Consider the following 17,151-nt stretch of genomic DNA (forward strand, 5'->3'; position numbering starts at 1 on the left):
CGGTCCGCATGCAAACATACCAATCCCCGTCAATAAATGCAACGACTATCCACAGCGATCCCGCATAAAAGAAATTGAATATATGCTTCCATATAATGCCACAGTAATACCATCCTTCCTGTCCACAGCGTTTTGTATGATAACAGTAACCCCCAGTTGAACCCCCATACTTCAAAAGTATCCTCACTCTTACAACATCTGCTCTGGCTGCTGACGCAACATCTACATACGTAACATCTGCACATCTTCAGGAGCCGAGCGTTGATGAGGATCATAATAAAGAACAGTATTCCTATTGGCAGACACAGGTAGAGCCAGCAGTGTAGGAGAGTTATCTCGCGAGTTGTGCAAGGGCACGTGAACATATTTGAAAAAGATAAACATGGCCCGGACAGGACTATGACAGCTGTCCTGACGGGTACATTTCTGAGTAGCCTACATAAGTTGAAAAAAAAGTGTGTCGAGCCATTTCTGCATAATACGGGACCCATACAAGAACTGTAAAGCACCGCGGACTGATACAAATCTAGTATCAACAGTATCAAATCTAGTATCTAATCTAGTAGTCCAACAAACATAACACGGCTATTCCTGATATCCGCTGCTCCGTCTTCTCGGTGGATGTGCCAGAGGAAAGGAATCGGGACAGTTAGGATTATCCCACAACAACAGTAAGGTTGGAGAGATGCAGCGCCCCTCTATGCGTGTATGTTTTAGGAAACTGTATTGAAATCTCTGTAAGGACCGTTTCAACCACTGGTTGGAGCCCTGTGTTTTCATAGCAGGGAGGTGTGTCTTTACAGGAATGAGTCAGGAAGCAGAAGCACTTTCTAAAGAACCTTCACCTTGCACGGGAGATTATTTACTCTTTCTTTGATGGTATTTTCTTAAAATCTAAACGTTTCTAAACTCGACTCTGACTTCAAGGTAAGATGTTCTTCGTCTGCTGGCATGACAGCACTATAGGCAGCAGGGTGGATTATTGCCGACTGTTTAACTTATATCAAGGGAAATTTCATAATTTCCACGTTTAGGCTATGTGACTACAAGAATTATATATAATGTCTGATTTGTTAAATAAATAGTACAGGTCGAATATGTTTATATTGATACGCAAATAGAAGGACACACCCAGCAAACACATTTACGTTGTGTCACGTTGCATTTCTGCTATGGCAAACGTCGCTGCCTACGTGCACGCAACATTGTTACAATGTAGAATTGTGAGACGCGACAGGGCTATAGCAACGTTTTTGCGCGAGATTCAGAAACTTGAGACGACGTTCTGACGATTTTTTTTTTTTTAATGCTAGATAGGCCTATATATCCCCCATTTAGCATTTTATGTTTTGAGGTTAATTTTTAATTACTCAGATGTTAGATAATTATATAGCCTACTTTTTAAATATTGTTTATCCTTATTATTATTTATGGCCCTATCAGTAAATTAGCCTAATCGACGGCTGCAACTGTACACTTTGAAGAGTAAAAATGTAGGTAGGTTATGTTAACTTTACTAAAACTGCATATGGTAATCAAATTGCACTTCCAAAAGTCATAAATATGTGAAAAAAAGAAAATAAATAAATAAACGAATATATCAATTTCTTTTAAGTGTAATAAATAAAACACAAAAAGCAAAGATTCTTGTGCAAACATTCTGTGTTTGCTGGGCAGATCTTATTTTTATTGTGTTCATCATGTAATTGATATTTATGCAGGATTTGTTTTCTGTCGTTTTTCTTGGCATGTTCAGACACAGTGGCATCATGACAGTGTTTGAAAACTGTACTGTAGTGTTAGACGTGAAGAATGTCCCTTATAAAGAGAAGAAGAAGCTGAGATTGGCTCTTCTGGTTAATGGAGGAAACATCTCTTATGTCATTAACAAAGAGGTTCGTATCCCACAAATAACATGAAAATGGGAACTGCCCTTTATACCTTATATTGCTTAAAATAGTGCCTCAAGAGGTTAAAATAATTAAGGGTGCAATGTTCCTACTAAAGGTAGCTACAGTGTGTCTTCTGACCTGTTTTTCTCTTCTCCAGTGCTCTTTTGTAGTCACTAGCAGTGTGAATGACCTGAGCAGTAACCGGCAGCGCAGCATCCAGAAGCTCCGGATCCCAGTGGTTGGGACGCAGTATGTGTGGAGCTGTCTGGATGAAGGGCATCTCCTGCCTTTGACGGAGCATGATTTGGCCCCACAGCTGGCTTATTCCACCTCTGAATTCATCTTTTGTCCAGGTAGAAGTTTCATTAAACTAATTTATTGAATTCTCACATTTTCTTTCTTTGGTTAGAATAGATATCAGATGTTTGTGTCAAGTCACATGAGATGTGTAAACAAAGGTGGAGGAACAGAATGGATGGGAATGTCACAGCCAGATTAGTTGTGTTTGCTTACTGTGGGTGTGTTTTGTTCTGTTTTTGTACTCTTCTTTTGCAGTACATTTTTGTTGAGAAATATATTTGATATATTTAGGTAATGAGTATTAAATTAGATTAAACCATGCGTTTTTGTGGAGCTGTTGACATACTGTTGTTTTTCACCGTAAAGAGGGAAAAGTGTCGACCCAGATACAAGAAAAAGAGGAGTTCAAAGGTCAGTCTGAACTCCCAAAGACTGAGATAGCGGCTCTTGAGAAGGGCGGACCCAGTCTTAGCAGGTTCAGGTATTCTCTTGTTTTTGTCACCGTCAGTCCCTGAGTGTTATTAAAAAGTTTCTTTATTGTTCTACAACTTTCACATCATTTATTTAGATATGCTAGTTAACCCTTTCATCTTTGCATTTACCGAATGCAGAGTTTACAGAGGCGGCGACCATGAGCTGCCTGAATTTCCTTCATATTTTCAAGTGGCCAAGTATTCACTTTTTGAGAGGGTGAGTGAGTGTGTCATAGTGTGTCACTTCATTAAAAAAATCAATTTCCCCTTAATTAAAAGAATAAATAATTCAGAATAAATGGTCTACTTTGAGTTCTGAAATGTACTCAAAGTAGACCATTTACTGTATTCAAAACACACGGCAAAAATGACTTACTTTCAACTTCTACAATTTTCTGAAATCAGACAGATACATGCACACAACACCCATAGGTTATAAATTTGACAAACATAACAAGTGGAACTCGGGGGGAAAATAAAATAGTAATAAAATGTATGATGACCAGTTTAACACATTCCTGAAGTGATTCTTGTAGCCTCCATCACTGCCTGAGTTTGATTGTGTTTTCATGTGTGTGTTGCAGGTCAAACCAAAGACTCTGTCTGTTTTGGAGCTGCAGAGTGCCAGAGGACGAAAAGGCCAGCAGTATCGTGTGTTGTCTTCAATCTTGCATGAAGCTGAGGTGGTTTGGTCATCTCGAACACCGTTTAAACTGTTTAGATGTTGTTATCATAGGACTCATATATGAGAGAGGTAATGAACACTTGACAGTCTTGAAACTCTCTCACTGTAGAGCGCAGTGGTGCAGGACAAGCTTGTGTACTGCGTGACGTCTGAGGATGCTGTGGAAGCGTATCTGCTGCTGATGAAGGAGATGGAGACACAGGGATTCACAAGGACTCACACGCTTCCTCCTGAGGTTGAGCGCTTGGCGTCCTACAGCCTGCAGCAGGTTAGACAGAAACAGCTCTATGAAGATCTATTTTATTCAGTTGATGATACTGTACAGTAAGTGCATACATACTGTAAAATCAGTTCACTCTTTTGATTTACAGCTTCTGTTGGAGGAGAAGCTGAACTGCAGCTCATTATCACAGGAAGTTGGCGTCTTTGTGGAGCTGGTTTGGACCGAAGCTCTCGGTTCCCTTAGTAACATCCTGACTGTCCCTGTCTCCAGAATCAGCCTTAATGATGTGAGAATGAGCCTTAGATAATCACACACACACACACACACACACACACACACACACACACACACACACACACACACACACACACACACACACACACACATCCAATCATGAAGCTCACAGGAATGTTGTGTGTTTAATGTCTCTGTGCTGTTGCAGGTGAGCAGGGTGGAGGGATTGTTACTGCAGGCACAAAAGACTCAGAAAGAGGATGAAGTCAAAGCCCTGCTAGAGGAAGTCAACACTCTTCTCCCCCTCAGAATGATCGACCCTCTTTCCAAACACAAGCTTGTGTCTCAGAAACTAGATCTTTGTCAGGTAACATGTATGCAATTGTAGTATTCAGTTAAATAGATTCCTTTACATTTGGGGATTTTGGTAGATTCTTCGATTTTTAACTCCACATTGTAGACTACTTTAAACTCTTCTGTCGTCCTCAGCTGATAAGAGACATTCTGAATGTGAGTGAAGCCACTCTGGGAAGCCCCTCGCCCTCGTCTCTGGGAAAGTATCGAGCTCTGAGGTGCAGCATTGAGGTTGTTCCACCACAAAACCCTGAGTTTAATGTTGTCTCTCAACTGCTTCAGGAAAGGTAAACTTGATTGTGATGATTGTGGTCTGAAGTTTAAACATGAATATATTATGATGGTGTTAATCTTGTATCCACTACAGGCCTGTTCAGATTCAGCAGATACTGCGTGTATGCAGAGGAGTGGAGCTTCAAATGTTTTGGGAGGATTTAGGCAACATTAAGCCTCTCCTTCACTCCACTAGTCCTAGTAGTTTTGTTGGAATATTGTCACGGTAAGAACATATTCTTTAAAAAATAATAATATTTACACACAGTGACAAAACCACACAAACCTGTTTATGACAGACCATATACTGTGGTGGAGTAAGTGAAGACAGACACAGTGGGTTTGGTTGAACCATGTTTCTTGATATGGCTGATAGTAAGTGAATTTAGGAATCCCAACATTACAATGTACAAAAATTGATGTTGTTGTTGAGATTTGCAATTAATGTAAAAAGATAACATTTAACCATGTTATTAAATTATTAATAAATTATGGCAAATTAATCTAGCTAAATGTAAAAATAAAGGAAACAAGCAATACTAAAAACACAATGTAGACCAACCCTAGAAAACATTTTTTTTATCTCTAATATCTGAATATAAATTGACAGAAGTCAAATTTTGTAATGTCTATTCAATGATTTGCTCTTCTGCAATAATCATGTAATGTCTTTTGTTCATTTTTGGGATTTTCTCAGAAAGTCTTAATGCAATTCATTGTCGTTCATTTGATTGCTCATTCATTTTATCATGTAATGTAAATATACTTTTTGTAATGGAATATCCTATGTAGAGGTCTGCTGCTGCCCAGGGTTGGAGTCGAACAGCATGGAATTGAGAGGACAGATATCGGGAATCTTGGAGGAGGAATCTACTTCAGTGACTCTCTAAAGTCAGTGGTCTTTTGCATTATTCAGGAATCTTTTAATATGACAGATTTATAAATACTCCACTTTCATGACAACTGAAGACTTGAGCCAGTCAGTAAGTTTCTGCTCTGTGTTAAAGCACTAGTGTGAAATACTCCAAGCCCAGTGTAACTGACGGCTCTCGGCTGCTGTTGGTGTGTGAAGTGGCGTTGGGTCGCTGCAAAGACCTGCTGAAGAAAGACACCACTTTGACCTGCGCCCCTGACGGATACCACAGTGTACATGGAGTCCACCGCACACCCAACAGGCTCTCTGAATTTGAGGTGCTAGTCATTTTCTCTGTACTCAATTATTCTGCTCATGTTTTTGGGATCTAATGTGATTCTTGTGTTTGTGTGTGCTGGTTTCTATTTGACAGGATGATGAGTTTGTTGTCTATAACACCGAGCAGATCAGACTGAAGTATGTGGTTCAGTACACTCTGGAGGGAGACGAGTTAAAAGACTTCCAGCCTCATATCAACACAGTTGTGGAGCTCACACAGCTCACTGACACGTCTGACGTCTGTGAGTAACGTCCAGTGAACAGAGCATGTAGAAAGAGCTTTTATATGAGGAGGAATCTGTTGTAGATGATAACTGGGACTGTCAAATCCATTTAAGTTTTAATCAGTATACATAGAGGAGCCCATATCCTTCTGGACAACACTCCAACATAGAGTGCAACAGCGCTTTGGGTGACCCAAGTTTGATAATAATGGTCAACTTTGACATGGTGAAGGGAAAAATCATTCCTCAAGGACATCTGATGCTCTGTAAAGCTGAATGCTCTGATTTGGATTTGTGAAATTGATCATTAGTTTTGTTTAATGTGTTTCTTTAGTGTCCAGTGATGACAGTGAGGGTTTGGAGTCCACTAAAAACCCTCTGGAGGAGATGAATTCAGGTTTGCTGGACAGCAATGGTCAGAAAATTCCTCTTCAGGCTGTCAATGTGAGGTGCAAGCTGATGGACCTGCTGTGTCAGGTGTGATACTACAGTTGGCGCTACCTCTGAACTGCGAGTGTATAAGCGATATAAAGCTGTGTGTGTGTGTGTGTGTGTGTGTGTGTGTGTGTGTGTGTGTGTGTGTGTGTGTGTGTGTGTGTGTGTGTGTGTGTGTGTGTGTGTGTGTGTGTGTGTTTGTTTTTCAATCAAAGCATCACTGTTTTCTCTCACTGCCAAGGTTAACCGTGTCTTCAATAATATGAAATTTAAAAAGTCAAAATAAATAGAATAAGGGAATATCAGAAAATATAATGATTAAAAATGTAAACATTTTAATTAGTGATGAAGAGGCTGACAGCAAATGTGCGGTGGTCAAAAATGTGTTGTTCAATTTTATGGCAGTTGAAAACAAAACAGCAATGGACACAGTTAGAGTGGGCAAAACAGAACAAAGACATGACATGGTGATCAAGAACTTCAAAGTAAAATCCAACAGGATTAACAAATTAAAAGACAGAAAGAACCATAGCAGAATTATACTGACAATTTCAAACTGTAACCAAAACCAAATCTTCTTCTGCTCTGTCATCAGGTCATCATTTTTCAGACCTACACAAACAAGAGTTCTGTTCCCATTGAAGCAAAGTACGTCTTTCCACTGGAGGAGACAGCAGCAGTGTGTGGATTTGAAGCCTTTATCAATGGAAAACACGTCGTTGGAAAGGTCATTCAGTCATTCAGAATCTGTCGAATGCAGCCTTTGCTCTTCATAACTGCTTTCTCATCAGTTTTCAATGTCTTTCTTTGTCTTGTAGGTGAAGGAAAAAGAGCAGGCTCGTAAGGAGTACAAGCAAGCCATAGAGAAAGGCCATGGAGCCTACCTGATGGACCAGGATGAGCCCGTGAGTTACTTACTACTGTTTCTTGCTCTGATGCATGAGTGATAATGTATCAGAAGGCTTCTTTAAGGTCATGTGTTTATGTGAGGCAGGATGTATTTACTATCAGCGTGGGGAACCTTCCTCCCGGAGCCACAGTTTTGATCAAGGTGACGTTCATCACTGAGCTGGTGGTGAGATCAGGCTCTATAGTCTTCTCACTGGCTGGCAGCGTGGCACCATGGCAACAGAGCGCCGCCCTTAATCTGACAACTCAGGTACGACACGATTGGTCTTTAGTCACTGTATTGAAACTACTGTTTGGGCTGCTGTTAGTTACAGTGTTTTGACTGAGAGTTTTGTTGTATTTCAGGCAACTGTTAAAAAGATTGGTGTGACGGAGCTTCAGTCAGAGGGGTGAGAGTCTCAAACGCTGGGGAATTCACAGGGATATTCACGAAAGATTCACTAAAAATCAAAATGCATCTGCTGATTAGTTGCAATATTAAAGACAATTATTTAATTTAGCAAACCAAGTTGTCTTTATAATATCACATTCTATTTCATTCGTTCCCTCTTTCTTCAGGGAGTTTTCTCTCTCTATGTCCATTGAAATGCCTTACGAGATCATCAACTTGAGTTCTTCACACCGCATCAAAACCAAGGTTATTTTACTTTTTTTTTGGGATTGTCTAACTAAATACTTGTTGTGTTCTCCAAAGGAAATAAATCATATTTGGTTATGAACAGTATTATTAACAGTATCAGGGTTTTTCCTGTTCAGATGACCGACTGTAAGGCAGTGGTGAGCACGTTACCGGGACAGACTCTTGGATCTGAAGGGTTACAGGTGTCCTTCAGTCTTTCTAATATCCACATGCCCAGGATGTGGGTCGAGAACCATCCAGATAAATATAGTCAGGTAATGAAATAATCAGTCACATCTGATTCATATTGCAGATAATGCCTCTTTTTCTTTCACATGGCCTGATCTAAAATACACACAGAAGGTCATTCTCTGACACTCTCTGATCCCTGCAGGCCTGCATGCTGGTGTTTTATCCAGACTTTAAGTCCAGCGGGGTTTCCAGCTCTGGAGGTCCATCCAGTGTAAGCGATGTGGTCATTCTACTGGACTCCTCCAAGTCCATGCGGGGAGACGCCATGCTGAACGCCCGCAGGATTGCCCTTCAAGTCCTTAAATCTCTGGACCGCTCACTGAAGATCAACATCATTTCTTTCAGCACTGGTTAGTGCTCACTGAAACAATTGTGCTGTTGTTCTAGTGATCATCTTGTAGACACTTTCATTTCCCTATTATTCTTGTGATTCGTAGTGAAGCATTATGGATGAAGAACAATAAATGCTGGTCCTTCATTCACACAGTGTTAATCTTAAAATGTGTGTGTTTTTAAGATTACAAGGAAGCTTTTCCTGCACCAGTGCCTTTAGATGAAGCATCTGAACCAGCCAGAAAATTTATTATGGTGAGTAATATTTAAAAATGGTTAAAGATGAGTGTTTCTGTGCTTTGAAAGAGGGCATATTGAGATATTCTTCAGGTTTTTTGACTTCTTCCATCAGGAGACATTATGCATCATCTTCCCTTCATTTCAGCTTTTCAGTTTTTGCTCATGGACACTCAGTTAAAGCGAGATATTTTGCCACCATAATGTTGTAGTTACACCATCATCCAGCAGGGTGTAACTGTACCACACTAACCAGCTAAACCTTGTGCCCTTGGTTAATCGCTAAAGTTCATGTCATTGCATGTGTGGTCTCTTCAGTCCTGTAGTGGTGCTGGTGGCGGCACTGAGCTGTGGCGGCCTCTCCAGAGCCTGAGCCTGCTGTCTCCCTGCCGGGGCGTGAGGAACATCCTTCTGCTCTCTGATGGACATGTTCAGAACCAGCCTCTGACCCTACAGCTGGTCCGAGAAAACTCCTGCCACACGCGCCTCTTCACCTGTGGACTCAGGTCTGTCTTTGAAGAGTTTAACACAAATCTCTTTAACACTTCAATTCATTTCTGAACCGACAGTTTGTGTTTGTGTTTGTCTAGCTTGACAGCTAATCGTCATATGCTCAGAGCTTTGGCTCAAGCAGGTGGAGGAACATGTGAATTTTTTGACACAAAGATGAAACACACTTGGGCAGAGAAGGTGAATCACGCTGTTTATTGTTGTTTTTATTAAGAAAAAGGGAACATTATCTGTTCAACATGGGCTCTGAGGCTTGAGTTTACCAGATGTGCTGGTAATTTCAGGTGCGTGCTCAGGTTCAGCGTATGGAGTCTCCAGGCTGCAGATCAGTGGCAGTGAAGTGGCAGCAGTTTAATCCCACAGCGCCTCCTCCTGTTCAAGCCCCCTCACAGCTTCACGGCCTCTTCAGTGACTGTCACACTCTCATATACGGCTTTGTGCCGCACTGCACTCAGGTAGACCTGCGCTATTTACCAGCGGATCTGATTGTGTTGCAGATGGTTGTTGCTTATTGTAGTTAGGACTGACAGGACTAAGCAACATTATGAATTTAGCCATAATTTTAGTATTTTTTACTATTTGGGTTAGAGTTTGATGATTAATTATTTCCAACTGTTTCATAAAATACATTCAAAGCTCTGAATCAACTGTTTGTTTGCATTATCATGCTCATGAAGATTTTATATGGCATTTTTTTATATAAAAATATTTTAAAATATACAGTAAGTAGGTAAATATTGACGATTATTCTGAGTAAAGTTATATTGTTGCATACTATAAATGAAAGTAATTAAATATTGTTCTTATGTTCATTCCTGCTGTAAATTTTATTTGAATTGTGTAATATTTACTCTTTTAGGCCACACTGTTTGGTGATTTGAGTGGGAACGAGATCAAAACAATGGTTTCCACCACAGAACTACAAAAGACGAAAGGAACTGTGAGTGAACATCTTAAATACTTCATAAAATCTGAAACATCATACATTTTTGATTTGTGTGTGTGTGTGTGTGTGTGTGTGTGTGTGTGTGTGTGTGTGTGTGTGTGTGTGTGTGTGTGTGTGTGTGTGTGTGCCTGTGTAGTTCCTTCACAAGTTAACAGCAAGAGCGATCATCAGAGACTATGAAGATGGCATTCTAGGCAACAGTGAAGCAGAACATGAGGTACAATATTTTGCTGATTGTTGCTGTTTTTAATAGAACTGTCAAATTTGCTAACAGAAGAACTTGACTTGCTGTCTTGTATCTCTCTATCAGGGGAAGAAAGCAGAGCTGAAGTCCTACATCATTGAGCTCAGTAAAGAGTTCTCCATCTTGTCCCAGTTCACAAGCTTTGTCGCCATCGAAGAGAGGGTATGATTACTGATAATATAGGGGTTATGTGTTCAGATCATTCATTCTAAACATTTAGTAACAATAAATGGCTTTTTTAAATTATATAATATTAAAAATTCATTAAAAAAATGTAATCTAATATATCTATAAAACAAGATTTTAAATGTGTAGCAATAATCTTTCATTGTTCTTTCGGGCAAAGAATTGTGTCTTTTGTTCAAGTTTCAAGATCAAGAGTCTTCAAATTCAAATCTAAAACTATGTTTCTCCGTCTTTCTTTCTAGCTTAAATTTGTTTAGTCACCCTTTTTACTCTGTAATGGTTTGCTCTGTTTTACTATTGAACCGTCTTTACGAATAGTGTATTACCACCTATTCGTAAATTCATAAAACCCCTATTTATAAAGACTGTTCAATAGTAAAACAAGAGCAAACCATTACAGAGTAAGGGTGACCAAACAAATGTCCAATAACATATAGTACCTAAGTAACATCTTCTACCTTTTCTTAATGCATAGACATTTTAAAAAAAATAGAATTTTCTCAAGCATTTATGCTTTTAATGTATAATCGTGTAGCTATTCAAATTATGTTTCTTGCATGTGTTTTTAGGAAGCTTTTCCTTATACTTGCCTATTATACTTATTTGTTAAAAATGTTTTAATAAAAATAAAAGGTGGCCATCTGTGCACATTGCGAATCACATTTTCAGACATGGGTCACTAAATGGCCCAGCGGGAAAATTTATTGCAGCTGCTATATAATGAAAATATACAAAAAATTCTCTGATATAAGAAGTCAACTGCTAAAGTGTGATATGAAAGTTAAACTAAATTGACTTTTGTGACCTCATTTGCTCTTTGTAGGACCGGAATGAACTTGACACTGGATTTACAGATATTCCTAAACTCATATCTGAAGAGGATGTGGATATTTTGCCATATATGGGCTGGACTGAAGAGAAGCTCATGACTCAGCATATTATTTGTGCTGATGATGATATATTGGTAACAACAAAATGGTCTATTACAGCTGTTGTCACGTAATGTAGTATCTAAGCTGACATCATTCAGTATTCAGAACTTCAGTATTCACACCAATCATTTTTATAAATATATATATATATATTTTGTTTTTAGATGGATTCAGGGGAATGGCGCAGTAGCAGCTCCACATCTCCTGATCTGCTCGGTTCAGCTCGTAAAGATTTTGTGTTTGATGATGATGAAAATGATTCAGTGGATGACTATGATCCTATTGAGGATTTTGAAATGGAAGCATCTGCAGCTCTCCCTCGTCGTTGTTTCAGTAGCAGCTGGCGTCTTTCACGTTTTGAAGGTAGCATTCACGGTTTCAGTGGCTCAGCAAGGAAAGTTAGTTTGTCTAGTTCTGATGTAAGTGATCCAAAGCCTCACATAACCTCATCACAGGCTCCCGGAGGTGCCTCAATGGGTACTCTCCTTCATCGGCAAATTCATCAAAGGTCATTGCACCGTCGCTGCAATTCTCCTCAACCTTCTGGTAGTGCCATGATGTCCAAATTTGGCTCCAAGAGTGACAGGCTTTCCCCTCCCCCTGCCTCCAAGGTTGCCTCCTCAGAGCCTCCTCCCGTTCATATTTATTCATCAGTGGACTCTCTCTCCATTGATTGCGGCCTTGATTCCTTACACCCTGCAAGTGAAACTTATGCCTGTGGCCTTCCCCTAGCACTCGAGCTTGGCGCCTCAACTCCTCTTCTCTTTGCAGGTCCTTCTCATCCTCCTCTTAGTCTTGCATCTAAGCAGAACTTGTCTCCCAGTTCTCCTCCTCCTCTTTTTGGCAGGTCGAGAACATCTTTTTCAATGAGGCAAACTCCTGCCCTTTGCTTACCTGGTCGTCCGTCTGGAAGTAGTGTCTCGATGTCCTTATTTGGCTCCATGAGTGACAGGCTTCCCCCTCCCCCTCCCCCTGCCTCCAAGGTTGCCTCCTCAGTGCCTCATCCCCTTCATAGTTCTCCATCAGCGGACTCTCTCTCCATTAAATGCAGCCTTGATTCCTTTCGCCCCGCAAGTGAAACTTCTGCCCTTCGCTGTGTCGCAGCATTCGAGCGTGGCGCCTTAACTCCTCCTCCCTATGCAGGTCCTCCTCATCCTCCTCGTCTAGCATCTAACAAGGAGTACTTGTCTCCAAGTCCTTCTTCTCCTCCTGCTGTTTTTGACAGGGTGGGCACATCTTTTTCAGCGCGTTGCAAGTCTGGTGGTTCCTCATCTGTACTTTTTCATCAACAAGGAACACAACAAATGCAAGAACCAGCACAAAAACAACTAAAACGACAAAAACTACAACGGCCATGGACACGACATTTTACAAAACCTCATGACATCTTGAACCTCATGACATCAGTCACTGCAGATAAAACAAGCAAGCCTGACACCGTGGCCTGGAATGAGCTGTTTAAGCTTCAACATGAGGTGTTAACACGTGATTTAATGCACTAGATTATATACAGTATATAAATGTGTAATTCAAGGGAATATGAACTTATGTATTGTGTTTGGATATAGGATGGATACTGGGAGTGCACCGAGAGACTGAGCAGCTTCCTCAACCTGGACGTAGACTTTTTTGCCAATGTCTTCCTTCAGGAGAAAGGCATCCGTTCTTTTGGTATAAGATTTTTGAAATCAAATCTTCTTCATTTTTCAGACACAGTTTGTCTGTCAGACTCAGTTAATCGGTCACATGTTTTGTCTGTCAGGTGTGAAGGCTCATGCTGAAATCCTGAGACTGGTGGCTACTCTGCTGGTGCTGCAGCTGATCCGGGTGAAGAAACTGGCAGTGGGACAGTTGCTCGAGTCTCTCCTCCGGCTGAAAGAGTCTCAGGAGCCCAGGTACGAGCACACGTCCTCATAGTGATTCACTCTTGTGTATTTGATCCATAACGTTGTGCTCTTCTCCATTAAGACCGATGCACTGGGAGGCAGTGAAGAGGGCCGTGGACTGGGCCTGTCGGACAGACAGACAGTATCCGTGTGTGTGCAGCAGGCTGGAGATCGGCCGGGATTGGGAATCATCTACACGTCAGCTTTTGGGCTGTGATTCTCCACACCCATATTCCCCTCTCAAACCTGTTCTGGAGAGACGTGCGTGTGTATCAGTCATGTAGAAACTTGACACACACTTCCCCCTTCATTTACAGTTGCTGCTTTACTTGCTGCTTGCTTATCGCAAAAAAAATCTTTCTAGCCTTTAATGCCTAGTTCACACTACAGGATTTTAAAATCGATTTAAGCATGATTTGCAAGTTAACGAGCTCGCCGACTGGTCGGGCTGTAATCGCGTGCAAATCTGCGGGTGATCCGCGCTCGCCAATCTTTGTGAGTGAAATATCATGTTCTTGTTATCACATTACACAAAAGCTTTTTTTATTTGTAACCATCGTTTCCAAACCACAATACGAGCAGGCAGTTGCTCTTTCATTATAAACATGTTTTACTCACCTCCAACTCTCTCTGACAATGCTGCCCGCGTGTGCTTATCCATCCTTTCACCCATATTCTTTTTTTTTCCGGTGTTCTAAACAGATCATTGTGCAAACAATAATTATTTTTTTTTTATTTGCACTGCCAATTTTCTCCCTGTGTCCATTTTCAAATGGACAACTCCTATTTCGAGTCATTTCCCATTCCACTATTTGCGTATGTTTTCGTCACAAAACTTGGTTTGGGGACAGGAAAGAGTCTTTGGTTGACAGAGTTGTTGTCAGCTCGTGTAGCGGGTAACCCCCTGTTGCAGTTCATTTACGTAGTGTCACGTAGTGTGAACACCACAACGACTTCAAGACTCCAGAGCAAGTCGTGTAGTCTGGCACAGCGATCTGCCGACGTTTAAAGTTGTGTAGTGTGAAATATAAGTGGCCTTAACAATATATTTAGACACTTTTGAACTATACGATTAACTCAAAATATTGATGTTAAATGTCTGAATTTCAAACTAATATAAAAGATAAAGTGTTTGCAAGCTTCTTCTTTTTTAGAACTAGACATTTTTTCAGTTACTGTTAATCAAGTGCAGTAGTGATTTTTAGTGGATGCACTAAATCATTTATCCTCAAGTTTACACTGTTGTCCTAGCAGAGCAACCACTAATGTAGTTCATCACATTATCTATGATCATTAAGCAGTATGTTGATTTATCATTTAAAATTAAACAAAATTCTATTTGTCAAATTTTTTGTTGACACGTGTGCTTGTGCTGTCCTTCGTTTAAGTAAATTAAAATAAATATATTGTCTGTTACCGTACACTGTAAAAAATGATTGTGATTTTAACGGTAAAAGACTGTAAAAATGCTACAGTGCAAAACTGTTAATTGGTTAATAACTGGGATAGATCTAATGGTACATTTAATGTAATTTTACTGTGCTTAATGTTTATTGCATTTTTAAAATTTCATGTGTGTTACCATGATGGTGTTTAAAGGCACACTATGCAAGAATTGTACCTTGATATAACATTTACGACAGTACAAGTATTCCATAGCGACTCTAGGGGTCGCTGTTTGACAAACACAATTTCTACATAGTGTGCCTTTAATATATGTGCGAATGACACTGTGCAGCTTCTATATATTAGCAGAGAATGTCGAATAGATTAATACTGTACATTTTGTATTTTGGTATGTTTCTCTTTCCTTTTTTTTCCTCCTCTGGTGTTTGTTCCGGTTTTTGTATTACTTGTTATTAATAAAAAAAAAGAATGTCTAATAGAACGTTCACTCAGTAAACTTCCGGCTTCTGAAATGGTTGCAGTTCCACTCTGGTTCCATATGAGGGCGCTCACAGGACGAGTGCAGAATGAATGGAGGTCAATGGAGCTATACCCCTAAAAATCCACTTTTCTCAGGATATATTTTTTTGTCTAGTAATGTGAATGTTGTATTCGAAAGGAGATGCAAAGAAATTACTCATTGCTGGGTGTTAGATTTTTTAGAGTCACTCATTTGCTTTAAAAAGTCAATGACGTCATACACATCGTTCCACCAGAGATACTGCTTTATGGCAATCCTTCAGTCACTGTGGTGCTTTCGCGCTTTGCACTTTCTTTTCATCGACAACACCGCTGATACAGGTAAATACACGCACTAGAAGAGTTTTTGTTTTGTTGTTTTAAAAAAATACGCCGAAAATACACACACACATTCTGGTCCTGCTTCGGATGCGATCAAGCGGTATCTCTGGACGTAATCAGTGCTTCACTGACCAATCAGGGCAACAACAACTCAACTCTTTAGAAATTGAAGGACATAAGTAGCCTACTCGTTCATTCAACTTTCGACCCATGTTGAACATGCAAAATCTACAATCAAATCTGAGATTTCTCAATGGCAATCGGGTGAAAGAGACAAATTTAGCCGTCTAGCTCCATAGACTCCAATTCATTTTGCACTTGTGGAAAACTACAACCAAAATTCGGTACAATAGGGCTTAATGGGGAGTGGACAGGCTTTCCGTAGACGGGCTTTGATATTAGTATTAACTTTCTTGTGGAAGAGCTACTTGTGAAGAGCTTTGATTGATCATGTGACTCTCATCACTGCTGTGATGATTGTTGGTTGTCAGTCTATTACAATGTTACAAAACAGAAATTAATACTTAAATAGGTCGGTAAAGTAACAACATCCGATAATGCAATACGGTTTATTACTGTAAATTTTAAGTTAAGTCTGTAAAACCAATAACGTTGCTACCGTATTTTTGACGGTAACGTTCTGGCAACCACAGCTGCCGGTTTTTTACCGTAAAAATTATGTTTTATTTTTTACAGTCTAAAAATTGGTGCCTCAAGGACCTGCACACACAGTCACAGAAAAGCTGTTGCCTCCTGTTCTGTTTAATAATAATCCATCCTAATGGACTTTCTCTGGATTCATTTATTTATTTATTTCTACACAAGTTAAAACGGCCTAAAATCATGGGATCATATTGGGAATCATATTCCTTAGGAATTAGCCTACTGGTCAAGCCACTTATAATTAGCCCTTTGCATTTTAAAAAAAAATTGGTAAAGTAATTTCAAATACATGTCAAATAATTGTGCAAAAATGTCTTATTGGGTTGTAATTTTTCTGTTTTGCTCTGCCTATTTTTATCCGTCAGTAAAATAATGAGGCATCCACTCAGTGAAAGGCTGCGAACTGCTGTGGCATAATATGCTCTTACTTTGCCCTCAGACATCACACACCAGCCCTCACAAAAACACACTACAACATAGTCTTACACACTGGTGCAATAAATTCACACAAAAGACACAACCAATGGCTAGATTGGCACGTTTTTATTCATTCATGTATTACACAGTAGCCTACAACACACACACAAAAATTATTCCGCCTCTTCATCCCATTTTTGGTCTGGATCAGGCCAGAGAATCTCATCCACATCACAGGCTATATTGGCCCTATCCAGGCAGCAGGGGTGAAATCCTCTTGCATCTGAATGCTATATATATATATATATATATATGAGGCAATTTGATGCATTTCTTTTTCTTATAGTGCAACAGCTACAGTACAGTCTATGTGTCCTATGTGCTACAGTCCCATGTGTTGTAACAGCACAGCTCTCATAATAAGTTACAGAGCAGTCTGAAGTAGCCGACATATAGGCAACCTGTTTTTCTTCCGGAAGGTTCTT

General features: G+C 40.0%; 1 protein-coding gene across 1 annotated transcript; it reads left to right on the forward strand.

Moving 5' to 3' along the window:
- Window positions 1-765: 765 nt before the first annotated feature.
- Window positions 766-15,224, forward strand: LOC143723344 (protein mono-ADP-ribosyltransferase PARP4-like). Its single transcript, XM_077215613.1, has 34 exons — window positions 766-927; window positions 1,757-1,895; window positions 2,050-2,245; window positions 2,559-2,673; window positions 2,804-2,882; window positions 3,250-3,348; window positions 3,460-3,618; window positions 3,722-3,859; window positions 4,016-4,174; window positions 4,297-4,448; window positions 4,529-4,660; window positions 5,227-5,325; window positions 5,442-5,625; window positions 5,721-5,868; window positions 6,185-6,327; window positions 6,881-7,012; window positions 7,104-7,190; window positions 7,280-7,444; window positions 7,540-7,583; window positions 7,753-7,831; window positions 7,951-8,088; window positions 8,208-8,415; window positions 8,583-8,653; window positions 8,954-9,141; window positions 9,226-9,325; window positions 9,430-9,600; window positions 10,005-10,085; window positions 10,228-10,308; window positions 10,402-10,497; window positions 11,345-11,485; window positions 11,618-12,928; window positions 13,022-13,124; window positions 13,216-13,348; window positions 13,422-15,224. The coding sequence occupies exons 2-34, from the start codon at window positions 1,770-1,772 to the stop codon at window positions 13,621-13,623; spliced, it is 5,460 nt and encodes a 1,819-aa protein (XP_077071728.1). The 5' UTR covers window positions 766-927; window positions 1,757-1,769; the 3' UTR covers window positions 13,624-15,224.
- The last annotated feature ends 1,927 nt before the right edge of the window (window positions 15,225-17,151 follow it).

This window comes from Siphateles boraxobius, unplaced genomic scaffold (genome assembly GCF_051911475.1).
Source record: "Siphateles boraxobius isolate OS27281-9 unplaced genomic scaffold, OSU_SipBor_1 7, whole genome shotgun sequence".
NCBI classification, from domain to species: domain Eukaryota; kingdom Metazoa; phylum Chordata; class Actinopteri; order Cypriniformes; family Leuciscidae; genus Siphateles; species Siphateles boraxobius.